Raw genomic sequence first — 14,340 nt, forward strand, 5'->3', positions numbered from 1 at the left:
CTTCAGGATTTGTTGGGCATTATTCTTCAGACCTTGTGAAGAATGTGAAAATAAACAGGTAATTTTCTCAAGAGGAAGTTATGCTACTTCCTGTCAACCTTTAGAGTTTGAAAATGAAATAGAACTATTTCATTTGTGAGTGTTACATAGCTTGCTCTACGTGATGTCGGTGGCATTTGTTCCATAAGGAATTAATCTGTAGTCCGGGACCAGGCAATGAAATGTCACTGCCCAGAATGATATAGTGTTTTATTGGGATAATTATTGTAAATATCATCATGAAATTAGTTGAGGTTAAAAAAAAAAAAAATTGAATTGCACTTGATCACTTAGCTGACATGCATTGGTTGCCATAATTGTTTTCAACATCTGTGGTGAGATGTTAGAGGGCTCTGCCAGTGCAAGAGTCGCTTTGTAAAAGTGTCTGGTGTAGTACTTTGTGTTTGTCCACAACTTCACACAGTCATATAGGCAAATATAAACCATCTAGATACAACTGTTTAAATAAGCTGCAAGTCTGTTTGCACAAGTGTAGAAGTTGACACTACAGTGTTTTTAGAAAGGATGAAGTTTGGGTCAAGTCATCATATTTAAGGTTGGTTTTGGGGAGTGTGGCTATTGATATGTGATGATAAATATAAGTCTGGTGATCGTCAGACAAGTTGTGGACATGTTGATTGCATGTTATCTTACCACAAGTGTGTTATTGTTGGTCGCACGATTTGATCAGTCCTGATTAACTGGTCACATGATTTGGCTGTAGGAGGAGTGATGATTAAAAAACCCGACTCACTCATTCATTACAACACTCACTCTTTGCTCACTCACTCACTATCGAATGGACGAACAAACATCGACACTGGGACAAATTGCCATATCATTATGGCATGATGTTATTGTGATTTGAAACCTCTGATTGATCAATCAGTATCAAGTATTTTTGGGAGACATGTAGAACACATTCTTTGTCCACTTAAATACAAGGGGTCCATGAGGTGTTTGGTTAGATCCCTAGCCACCTACACTGCTTGTGAAAGGTGACTTAATGGATCCAGTGGTCAGGCTTGGTGACATGGTTGATTGCGTGTCATATCACCAAGACTGTGTTGATCTGGATTGTCTGGTCCAGACTTGATATTTTTTACAAGCACCCATCATAAAGCTAGAATATTGCTGAGGATGGCGTAGAACCACAAACAAACAAACAAACAAACACCATTCATTGCTCACAATCACTTATTTTTCATATTCCCTACCTTTCTCTTGTTTGCATATTCTGATGTATGTTTACATATTCTGACATATATTTGCATATTCTGACATATGTTTGCATATTCTGACATGTTTGCGCATTCTGACGTATGTTTGCATATTCTGACATGTTTGCATATTCTGACATGTTTGCATATTCTGACATGTTTGCGCATTCTGACGTATGTTTGCATATTCTGACATGTTTGCATATTCTGACATGTTTGCGCATTCTGACGTATGTTTGCATATTCTGACATGTTTGCATATTCTTAAGTATGTTTGCATATTCTGATGTATATTTGCTTATTGTGACTGTGTTCTCTTGTTTTCAGACTGCCAGTACACCTGCCATCACAACTGTGTAGGGTCTGTGACTTTAGACTGTACCTCCGTGTCCCAGGGATCTCCCAACGGGGAAGACACGCCCAAAACTGGCAGCGCAGCAGAAACCTCATTATCACAACCAAAATTACGCAACTCGCCAAAGTCTGTCATATCTAAAAACAATGTGTTACAAAGCTCACAAAATGAGGATATTTCACAAAGACTTGCACAACTGTCGACGTCATCGGTACCGGGCGTGGCCCAGCGGGTGGAACATACCGTGGACAATTCCGTGGATGTGCCAGCGGACAATACCAATGTAAGCAACTCCGTGATATTCTGTGTTGGATATATGTGGCGGTTGAAGCACTGGGTTCTGGTTAATGTAGATTTTGTTGTATTCCTAACATGTTGCTACCGAGGTAAGATTTATGTTAGTACTAACATAACTAACTCCTCTTGCTTAGTTGATGTGTCTGATCAACTAATCTGGAAATAATTTGATGTGATTTCTTAATGCGGATCAACTATTGTTAACTGTTGCACAACCTTTGAAATATCAAGAAATCTGACTGGTGTAACACTGATTCGGAGAATGTTTACATTGATAGTAACGTTGATGTCTGTTATTGATTCTAAGATATATAAGCAGTCTGTGACTTTAGCCACTAGCCTGAAGCCCGAGTCTAGTAATATTTTGTTTGGTCCAGTTAGCTCAGGTAATAATAGTCCATATGACACTTATGAGACTCTACTGGAAATTATGCTTGGAGCCTTGTTTGGGCTCGTTGGACTCGAAACACTTATAGGCACAGACTGCATAAGCATGCTGGAGTATTAAGAAATGAGAATTAAATTATGTTAGTTGGTTGCCAACTGTTCTAATATATTGTTCAGCCAGTACATATGTATTGATGCAAACAAGGTTTCTAATGTCAGAAAATATGATTTTAAACCTCTCCTTGAGGAAGGAAAAGACAACTCTGTCTTTACAACATTTCTGAGCTCTCAAATTCCTGGAAAGAGTTTATTAACTGGATTGGTTTTTTCGCCAGTATCTTCTAAATTCTTTTGAAAAGTAACATTCCAACATCTGGCCCATCTGGTTTTTTGTTTTTAAATGAATGGGATGTTTTCTGTTGGGTAATATGATCCTGTCACCCACAGAACACATGGTAGGGAAGTTCACACAGGTCAAACATTGCATGGCATTCTCCCAATTCCTGCTCTTTCTGTCTATTGCAGAAATCACATATAGGAAAATTAAAAAAAGCAAGTATTTGGTACCAGTTTAGGTTTTTGCATCTGTGATATTTCTTTCTCAATAGTGTATGTGGAGTTGTAGCTGCAGGCAGATGGTTTGTGAGCAGCTCTGTCCTGTAGACAAGATGCATGTGTTGTTTCATGTCAGCCTTAGATAAATATGGCTTGTTATCCCCTGCCACGAAGTGGATGGGGGGGATATAGGAATGGGTGCTGTCCGCCTATCCATCCGTCCGTCTGTCACATTTTGTTTTGGGAGACAGAACTCAAAAACCATGAGAGATGTCTTAACCAAACTTTGCACATAGATAGGTCTAGGGGTGAACTTGTGGCTTTTGATAGTTTTGGATTTAAAACAAAATTTATTACTCGAGTTTCCATAGCAACAACTTTGACTTAGACTTCAAATGGTGGTAGTGCTACTTTCCAGAACAGATCTTGAAAAACTCAAACTTGGCACATTGGTAGGTCTAGTGGTAAACTGATGCCTTTTGACAGTTTAGGTTTTCAACATTAATTTTTCAAGTTTCCATGGGAACAACTGTGACTTGGACTGTCAGGAGTTACAGGGGTATCTTTTATTGCCAGGATGTGGCTACCTGGGTAGACATTAAAGTGATGATCATATCAACCGAGTTGCAGACCAGTGGGTAGATACAGTGTGTTAAAGTTCAAAACAGGCTACAATAAACATATATTTAACAGAGAATACAATAGTCTGTAGATCCAGTAATCTAAAAACAAGAGCCTACCGTATTCGGCGCCCTGTTTCAAAAAGTCCCCCGTGACCAACTTCTAGACCAATCTGTATTCTTTACAAGACACTGAATATTCACACGACAATCCATATTTTCATGTGTATGTCACAGATTTTGGTTTACTCAGCAGCACAAAAGATTGCCTAGTAACTGTTATCGAAACAGTTTTAGTTTCATCGACGTTGAACTAAGTTTGTTCAAAACTCGAACTATGAAACAAATTTAACTCATAGTTTCAATAAGCGCCCTTTTTGTCAAGTTTCTTAGCTTCCAGGTCGCATATTATGGCAAATAGGGTAAGTTAGCTGTGCAGATCACAAAACGAGTTAATCATAGTGCTGTAGTGGTTTACTCTGAGAGTACACATTCATCTATAACACTGTCAAATGTATATAAATGATAAGAATGCTGCAAAATGTCAGACTGCTTCTGTGTTTGAATACCAACACCGCTGGTGCCTCCATCAAAGCTGGAAGTCAAACAGTGTAAGAGACTCTCTCTCACTTGCTCAACTAACTTTCATCACTTTCACTTCAAGATTGGATTACCTACTTGGAATTGTAAAGTAGCATCTTGGGTAATGGTATTTTCAATTCCAATCTGCCCTGATGGGGTGATTACGTGGGTTATGACCCTTTCACATTACTGTAGTGTCTCAGACATAGGACCATCTTTACTTTGATCACTTGAGTGAGGGGGCGGTTGGGTAGCCTAGTGGTTAAAGCGTTCGCTCGTCACGCCGAAGACCCGGGTTCGATTCCCGACATGGGTACAATGTGTGAAGCCCATTTCTGGTGTCCCCCGCCGTGATATTGCTGGAATATTGCTAAAAGCGGCGTAAAACCATACTCACTCACTCTCTTGAGTGAGACAAGCTTCACCAGGTGGACTTCAAAGGCAGCCAGCCTCCAAGCACAGTCACTGATGGGATCTCAGAGCAGGTTCCCAGTACCCCATACTTAAGAGGAAATTTATTACTTTATTAGGAAATTGTTACAATATGTGATCTGGCTGATTGTGTAGTTGTGTACCCCTACCAAGTAAATGTTTGTTCAAGCAATCAGCCAAGGGTTTCCTGTGTGGGCATTCTGGATAAGAATAGGTTCCCAGTTCCCCATACTTCCCATGAGGACCAACATACATAGGCATTAACTGGTTACTATGTTCAATCTGATTGTGTAACCATGTACCCCAACAACGTGGATCCCTGCTCAAGTGATCAACTTCTGGTTTCCTGTGGGGATTCTGGGTCAGAATAGGTTCCCAGTACCTCAGGCCTCCCGGATGTCATCATACTCCGGATGTTATCTTACCCCGGATGTTATCTTACCCCGGATGTCATAATGCTCCGTATGCCATTGTACCCTGATTGTGTGCATTGTTGCTCATGATTTTCATCACTGGTTTGTCTGATCCAGACTTGGTTATTTAAAGGCTGCTGTTATATCACTGGAATATTGCTGACTGTTAATGGCATTCGAAACTCGGGGCCGTCGGTTAACCTAGTGGTTAAAGCGTTCGCTCATCACGCCAAAGACAGGGGTTTGATTCCCGACATGGGTACAATGTGTGAAGCCCATTTCTGGTGTCCCCCGCCGTGATATTGCTGGAATATTGCTAAAAGCGGCGTAAAACCGTACTCACTCACTTCGAAACTCAATTATTTAGGGCTGCTCTGACGGCTGTTATGGTGCTGATTTTGAAGTAAGACAACATACATGTATCTTATTGCTATAACTTTAACTGAAATATACCGCCTCCAGTTCAGGCTTCGTGGATGATTATGTAGGTGGTTCGGTCCTCAGCCGTGTCATACCAAAAGACGTTAACCGATGGTACTTGTAAAAAAACACGAAGGACTGGTTGGCTCAGAGTCAGTATAATGTGTGTGAGAGGGGTATTCATGTTAAAACAAGCAGCACACACACACATGTGCATAAACAATGTTAAGTAAGTGATCTTGTATCTTGTAATCTTGAGACTACATTTCACCTCACCTGCCTCAACTGAAATACTGTTCAAAGTAAAATTAGACCACCGCAATCGCTCATGATTTATTACCCCATGCAAAAGTTGTCTTGTACAAATAAATTCTGATATGGTGATATTTCCGAGATATAAGAACATGATGATGATGATGATCTCAAACAAAGGGCCATAACTTTTGACTGACACAATAAACAGCCTGTAAATGTCAGTTCGACATGGACGGAGTGTTGTCATTGTGGAACATCTTAGCACATGTGCACAAGTTTAAAATGGAGGCGTGTTCTTGAGTTGAGGTGTAATTTGAAGCATCCGTGGTTGCCTAGCCTAAGAGTTCTGTCTCCAATCTATCTCCGGTGATGGATGAGAGCAGAGTGGAAGAACTTGCTCCACAGCCTATTTACCTGTACGCTGCTCAGCTCATGTTTTTGAGTAGTTTTATTTAAAATTATGATTATAACAACGCTTTGGTCTGACGTTGATTAATGAAATGAAATTTATTACAGAATCTTGGAGGAAACACTAGCAACAAATTAAACAATTTATTGTCAGATTATCAGGGTGTTTCCTGACCATCCTATTTGTGAGTTCGGGGGGGTGGGGGGGTGTCCCAGATATATAAATGGGGGGGGGGGGGGGGGGGGTGGTCAAAGTGACCCCGGTACCAACAACGCATGAAGTATGAGTGAAACCTTAGACCACTCTGGATTGTTTCAATCAAATTATTTGCCAACATTATAAATGTTAAATTATATGCTAAAATTGAATTGGTTTCAATGACCTTTTTGTATCCCATGGGAATCGAAGTGCAAATAATTTGGTTCCATTCTTTATTGTTACATTTATAAACAGAATGCAATAATTTTTAAAAACATATCCTTAACTTATTGAATAGTTATTTGTAATAAAAGCAATATAATATGAAATATAGTATTACATAAATTGGTCTATGTACTGTGAAAATATGGGATGAACCAATAATTGGTGTAGCCTGGCGTGTTATGTTTCAAGTTTTCTGTTAGTCCTGTGTGTATCAATATTCCTGTTACGTGTACAATGATAGCATCAGCTGGCTTTGTATCAAGACATAGATCTATGTGTGTCAGTACTGATGTATATGGGTGACAGCTATGGAGATGGGCAACAGCTGGAGAGTCACATGACCAATGGACAATTCAGCAGGTGCTTGTGGCCTGTAAACTGTCTCAAAGATGCTATTTTAATCCTGTTTATGGGGTGGGGAATAAGTGTAAAATATAATCAAATGAGGACAGAACTATTATCTGTATTTATTTTGTTAAAATATGAGAAATATAAATTACAGCACTAGTCTTGGAATTATATATTAGTGGAAACTGTACTTGATGCAATTTATGTTACCAGATTATATAGGTATATCCTTGCTTATCCAATGAGCATTGTCAACTAAAATAAAGTACTAATTACATTAATATTTTTGTATTTCGGTTCATTGTCAACTTTAGGAGGAATTATTTGCGAGTACAATTGTTAGCAGACGTGTTTTCCAAGATCAGCTGTTATTTATTTTTGTGTCTACAGATGTGTTGCAATAGAATTTTGTCGCAACAAGATATTTTTCAAGGTAGTCATTTGTCTACCTCTGAAATTTAGACAGTAGACAAACTGAAATTTAAGTCGCATTGGCGACCGTTTTAGTTGCATCTTTGAGGCCGGGCTAAATATATACCTTATGTAGTAAGAATCCAATGATTTCATAATTGGTCACCTAATGAAGGAGGAAGTACATCAACCATAAAAAACGTTTTGTTCCTCATAGTAGAGAAGTTGACATCCATAAATTTTCTTCCTTATTGGGCAAATCCATAGGGAAAGTTATTTTCTCAGCATAGTTTTTCCCAACATGTCATTAGTAGCAGCGGGGTCTTATTTCCTATCACCAATTAAAAGGAAATTTAATAAATAAAGTAAATGTGGGAAAGTTGAAACAATTGTGTGAAAATTTCACACCATTTATTTCCAGTAGAATAAATCTAGATACAATCTACCTTCCATTAATTGAAATCTTGCATCACTAAGAGCTCAGTTTCCAGCAGTTAAAGAGCTTTCATGTTTACATTACGTTGTAAACCTAAGCTATCTGTACCAAGCCGATACATCGGCAGTAACAACCCAAATAAATAATTAACGGCTCCCACCCTTTTCCTGCGAGAGATTGTAGGGGCGGGGTCGTTCATGCACTAGCATGCATGTTCCCCGCCACACAGCTGACATCGACATGGCCACGTGAAGAGCCCTGGTTAGAGGCCAACACAGATATGGTTTATCATGTTTCTATGTTTGTGTGTGTTGATGTGTTTTATATTAGAAATAGTGTTGATATTTACATCATTTAGTTGATACAGGTTAGTGATTCTGTTGCATGTCTGTTGCCGTGGAGACACATCATAACCCACCATACACCAGCCATGTTGTAGATTGTGCATGATGTTTTCATAACCTGATGTATTGTGTTTGATATATTTCTGTGTTTATTTAGGATGTTCATAAATGTTTGTGAAATCAAGAATGCCAAGTTTAAGTTTATATGATCGAATTACTGTTGTGATTTCTCGTAAACCGTGTCTTTGGTTAGATGTTTTATCATTTGTTTACAAGAAAACAAAATCCATGTAATCAGTATGAGACAGCAGGGATGGAAATTAGTACTAGCCCGCTAACCCGGACTAGTTTTGTACATGTTGAAGGGGGGGCACGGGTGGCCCAGTCATCAAAGGGCCGCGATTCACTGTGCAGAGTTGGGTCCCTTGGGCACGCCAGAAACCTATGGTTGTGGGTTCGAATCCCGGTTCACCCCTAGGTTTCTAGGTTTGTCAGCACCGTGCTGGTGGGTTTCACCAAAGTGGTAAACGTCTGAGACCTGCATCACTTCGGGCTTTCCTCCCACATTAAGCTGACACGCTGTGATATGACTGGAATACTGTTAAAAGCGGCATTAAACCCAACTCACTCACTCACTCACATGTTGAAGGTATGCTGATGGTTGGTAGACCTCCTTGATTAATTTCCATCCCTACATGGTCACATCAATCTTTCTACAGTTTACCTTGTAAGCTAGAATGAGTGAGTGATTACTGCATAACGCATCAGCAATCTTGCGGCTAATCGCAGTGATTCTAAACTAGACATGTCCCTTGAGATGTTATCATGCTCATAGAATCATTGTCACTAGGGTCTAAAATAAGCATTTTGAACTTTGAATAACTTGATATGTTTTCAGTAGCTCATATGACTTCATATTTTCAAGGTTTTGTTAGATTTGGTCTCTAGCAACTCATGATTGTCGTAAGAGGCGACTCACAGGATCAGGTGATAAGGTTTGCTGACTTGAAGCCTCACATCCTGATTGCGTAGATCAATGTTTGTGATGTTGATCACTGGATTGTCTGGTCTGGAGTTGTTTATTTACAGACCACCACCTGGAATGCCGCATTAAACAAACATTCGTGTTATTAAATCTTACCAATGTCAGAAGTAGTACTATCAGTTGGATCAGCAACAGTATAGGCATATTCATCATTCATCATCATGGTAAAGTGGCTTCTCTCTGTTAATTTCTGGAGAACAGTTGTAATATTGAATGGGTGGGTTTGTGTTTAGTTTACTCTAGGTCAGACTATTGTGTGACTAGTACTAGTCCGAGTCCTAATCATTTGTATTGTTTCTAGGAGAAGGATGAGACAGACAGCGGGTACCGGTCAGGGACGATTCCGGATGAGAAACTTCCCAAACTGCCAAGCCAGGCAACGCTCAATCGGGATGAATTGAGAAGAAAGATTGCAGAATATAACCACTTGGTGCCTGGGTCAGAGTTTGAATTAACGGTGAGACAAGGGAGATAACTCATTGTGGAAGGATGTCATGAGTTTATTTTTATAAGACATTAAATTGATTAATGGTTATAAAAACTAAAAAAGGACAGGATATTTTATTAGTCTTTTTTAAAGTATACACATTACCAACCAAGTCTTTAGTAAGTGGCATTTGTTCAGACTTTGACAAGTACGGCTTCCCCTCTCAAAACAAAACAAGGCAATGCATCAAGTACAGTGTTTTCTTTTGGTCACATGTTGACGCAGGCAGCTCGGTCCTCTCAATCGTTACCATTTGCTGTGTCGCTTAGGCTTTCCAGGATGTGATGATCATGGCTTCGAATCCCGATTCACACTAACTATGATCCTTGGCTGGAGAGACCATGCCTGTGCACATGGGTTTCATGAAAGTGGTAAACAGCTACGACCTGCATCACTTTCCTCCTTCTTTACACTGACATGCTGGGATATAACCCACCAGCATAAACCCAACTCCCTCACTCATTCTTTTTGTGATCTTGAGAAAGAAACATGTGCCATAGATATTATGGAGAAAGATGTCAGCAGTGTTGGAGTAACTTTTGTCTGGGCCCTGTTCCACAAAGCGATTATAGCGCTGACATAGTCACTCTCGTACTTTGATATAGACTTTCGACAGTTGTAGTGAATGATCACTTTGTGGAACAGCCCCCGGGTATTTAACATGACCTGAATCTTCAGTGTTTGTGTTGTGTTGTAGGAGGAGCAGGGAGAAGCATTCCAGGGTTTCATCAAGGTCACTCTGAACCTCATCAGGCCCATCACCATGTCGCTGAGCATGAGGCCGCCGTCCATCTACGACCTGCTCACCAAGGAACACATCATCGAGCAGAACACACAGTCGGTCTCCTTCTACATGCCCCGAGACACCATCAAGTCCATACATGTGGCCAGGTATATACAGAATATTCTACATGCCCCGAGACACTATCAAGTCCATACATGTGGCCAGGTATACATAGAACATTCTACATGCCCCGAGCACACCATCAAGTCCATACATGTGGCGAGGTATACATAGAACATTCTACATGCCCCGAGACACTATCAAGTCCATACATGTGGCCAGGTATATATAGAACATTCTACATGCCCCGAGACACCATCAAGTCCATACATGTGGCCAGGTATATATAGAACATTCTACATGCCCCGAGACACCATCAAGTCCATACATGTGGCCAGGTATATACAGAACATGCTACATGCCCCGAGACGCCATCAAGTCCATACATGTGGCCAGGTATATATAGAACATTCTACATGCCCCGAGCACACCATCAAGTCCATACATGTGGCCAGGTATATATAGAACATTCTACATGCCCCGAGACACCATCAAGTCCATACATGTGGCCAGGTATATATAGAACATTCTACATGCCCCGAGACACCATCAAGTCCATACATGTGGTCAGGTATATACAGAACATTCTACATGCCCCGAGACACCATCAAGTCCATACATGTGGTCAGATATATATAGAACATTCTACATGCCCCCAGACACCATCAAGTCCATACATGTGGCCAGGTATATATAGAATATTCTACATGCCCCGAGACACCATCAAGTCCATACATGTGGTCAGGTATATATAGAACATGCTACATGCCCCGAGACGCCATCAAGTCCATACATGTGGCCAGGTATATATAGAACATTCTACATGCCCCCAGACACCATCAAGTCCACACATGTGGCCAGGTATATATAGAACATTCTACATGCCCCGAGACACCATCAAGTCCATACATGTGGCCAGGTATATATAGAACATTCTACATGCCCCAAGACACTATCAAGTCCACCTATGTGGTCAGATATATATAGAACATTCTACATGCCCCGAGACACTATCAAGACCACACATGTGGCCAGATATATATAGAACATTCTACATGCCCCGAGACACCATCAAGTCCATACATGTGGCCAGGTATATATAGAACATTCTACATGCCCCGAGACACCATCAAGTCCATACATGTGGCCAGATATATACAGAACATTCTACATGCCCCGAGACACCATCAAGTCCATACATGTGGCCAGGTATATATAGAACATTCTACATGCCCCGAGAACCAGTGAAGATAGGAGATAGAATAGGTCTTCAGCAACCCATTCTTGCTGCACAAGGCAACTGCTTGTCGTAAGAGACGTCAAGCGGGATCGGGTTGTCGGGCTTGCTGACTTGGTTAATGCATGTCATTGTATCCCAATTGTGTGGATCGATGCTCATGTCAATCACTGGATTGTCTGGTCCAAACTTGATTATTTACAGACCACCGTCACATAGCTGGAATATTGCTGAGTGCAGCGTTAAACATCTTACAAACAATCAATACCAAAGGACATGTATATATGTAGTATTGTACATTCTCTGACACATCAAGTTCGTTCTAATGTCCATGTACCCTCGGAGACGTGTAACATTTCTAAAAAGAAACTGCTTACTTTGGTCATTAAACAGCTGTTGACAGAATTAAGTCATGCCACTGAGCTGTCACTATACGTCGGAGAGTTATGCCCCTTTGCCTTGCAAGGATCTGACAAAGAGTTTGAATCCTAGATTTACCCTACTTATGATCCTTGGTCATCCCACACCTGACATAAACCAACACGATGTTAACACCGTGTTATACACAAATAACCCACACCTGGATCTGTAGAAACAGCTACTTATGTGAGTTTGATATGTTCCCAGCGAGACGACCACGAAGGAAGTTGTAGCAGCTCTGTTGAAGAAGTTCCACATTCTGGATCACCCACGCAAGTTTGCCATGTATGAACAGGAATTCTCCAAAAACAAACTGGGTAAGCAAACACACACTCGGTTCCTTTCGGTTTTGTTCCACTACCTACATAACACCCCAATGGAGGAGTGATATCGTAGGAATTCCGCAAGATCCCATTCCATATTGTTCGTATAGCATGACAATAGTTTTCCTGTGCTTAACAGAAATTATTTGAGCACTTTGATTTGAAGACAAAAGCGAACAGAAACACTATAAGTAAGGTCCACAGTAGAAGGCAGGTTGAGGTGAGTCATGTGAATGACAGGCATTCCTGTGTGAGATCAAGTTGAGTGAAGTGGCTGTTTGATCAAGGGGAGGTAATCATTCAAGATTAGATGGGCACATTCAAGGGGAGACAATCTATTGGAATCTTTGTTTGTATCTGTCATATTCCTTATGTATTAGTTGGGTTGGGTTGGTTGGTTGGTTGGTTGAACGCCGCACCCAGCAATTTTCCAGCTATATGACGGCGGTCTGTAAATAATTGAGTCTGGACCAGACAATCCAGTGATTAATATCATGAGCATCGATTCACACAATTGGGAGCGATGACATGCATCAACCAAGTCAGCGAGCCTGACCACCCGATCCTGTTAGTCACCTCTTACAACAAGCATAGTTGCCTTTTACGGCAAGCATGCTTCTGAATTTAATTCAGTGTCATTCTTATCAGAAATTACCAAATAAATTGAAGTAATGTGGGCAAGCGTTGATTTTCAAATTGTTTTGAGCTGAATATAACGGCAATAAGGGATTTGATAATACCAATATGTTTTGATTGTAATATGGCGTTATTTGAGGTGGATATTATGACAGGACTGAAGAGTGAATATAACAATACTTTGATTGTACTTTTCAGTGAGGCTGAAGAGAGTTGGGGATAAGGACTTTCCTCTCCAGGTCTTCCTCAACTGGGACCCTCGTAGATTTACCAACTATCGCCTCGTACTACAAGAAAATGAGACAGGAGAGATAGTGGTAAGTTGCATTAGTTGATAATACCTTTATCATTAACCACCATAAACACAAGGTTGCAGATGCCTCTGTATCAAGACTGAACCTCTAAAATATGAATATTCCAGTGTCTTTGTTTGTTTGTTTGTTTGTTTGTTTGTTTGTTTGTTTGTTTGTTTAATGCCGCACTCAGCAATATTCCAGCTATATGACAACGGTCTGTCAATAATCGAGTCTGGACCAGACATTCCTGTGATCGATATTATGAGCATCGATCAACTCATTTGGGATATGATGACATGCACCAACCAAGTCAGTGAGCCTGACCACCTGATCCTGTTAGTCGCCTCTTATAACAAGCATCGGTTGCTGAAGTGAGTTCTTACCCATATCTTCATGGGTCACAAAGTCTTTGAGGCTGACTAGTGTCATGGAGGCTCATATCACTCACTCACTCACTCACTCACTCACTCACTCACTCACTCACTCACTCACTCACTCACTCACTCACTCATCTATCTCTGTTCCAGTGGGAGGGGTTCAGCAGACCAGAGCTGAACAACTTCCTGAAGGTGTTGGACCGTGAGGAGGAAGAGTGCGTAAGCCAGCTCCACTACAAGTACAAGGTGATGAAACGGATCATCAACCAGAGACTCAAAGAAATCAGGAAGGAGCGCAAGACCTCTGGCACCAGCCCGTCCTGACACTGGGAAACCCCTGCCGTAGTCGCCAACGCCGCCGCTCCACAGTCACGACTACAAAGACGACTCTCTTGACCGGGAAACCCCCAGCAAAGAGGAGACAGCCCTTCCTTTTGAAAGACCTGAAGGGATTTTGAGCTTTGTTGCGACTAACTATCAGCCATTCCTGTTTTCATCCTCACTTGGGTTACCGTATTCGACGTAATAAGCGCCCGACCTTATAAGCGCCCACGGCGATATTTGCTACTATATTGGCTCGTGAACAATCCCAATTAGCACCCCTTCCGATTGATCAATGTACACAAAACATTTATTCGCATATAATACGCACTCATGTGTTATATGCACCCTTAATTATGGGCAATTAAATTCCGGAAAATATATATCTGTCGTATATAAACATTTCAG

General features: G+C 40.9%; 1 protein-coding gene across 6 annotated transcripts in view; it reads left to right on the forward strand.

Moving 5' to 3' along the window:
• Window positions 1-14,242, forward strand: part of LOC124121546 (ras association domain-containing protein 1-like) — a 100,280-nt gene extending 86,038 nt beyond the window's left edge. For 5 of the 6 annotated variants that reach the window (XM_048396957.1, XM_048396952.1, XM_048396955.1 and 2 more), the window contains 7 exons: window positions 1,587-1,897; window positions 2,824-2,850; window positions 9,293-9,448; window positions 10,176-10,369; window positions 12,187-12,296; window positions 13,137-13,255; window positions 13,762-14,242. In XM_048396957.1, the coding sequence (XP_048252914.1) occupies window positions 1,587-1,897; window positions 2,824-2,850; window positions 9,293-9,448; window positions 10,176-10,369; window positions 12,187-12,296; window positions 13,137-13,255; window positions 13,762-13,935 (1,091 nt within the window). In that variant the 3' untranslated portion in view covers window positions 13,936-14,242. The remainder of the gene's footprint in view (window positions 1-1,586; window positions 1,898-2,823; window positions 2,851-9,292; window positions 9,449-10,175; window positions 10,370-12,186; window positions 12,297-13,136; window positions 13,256-13,761) is intronic. The other variant, XM_048396953.1, reaches the window with a different exon arrangement.
• The last annotated feature ends 98 nt before the right edge of the window (window positions 14,243-14,340 follow it).

Source organism: Haliotis rufescens, unplaced genomic scaffold (genome assembly GCF_023055435.1).
Source record: "Haliotis rufescens isolate VD_foot unplaced genomic scaffold, xgHalRufe1.0.p SCAF_16, whole genome shotgun sequence".
In the NCBI taxonomy this organism is placed as follows: domain Eukaryota; kingdom Metazoa; phylum Mollusca; class Gastropoda; order Lepetellida; family Haliotidae; genus Haliotis; species Haliotis rufescens.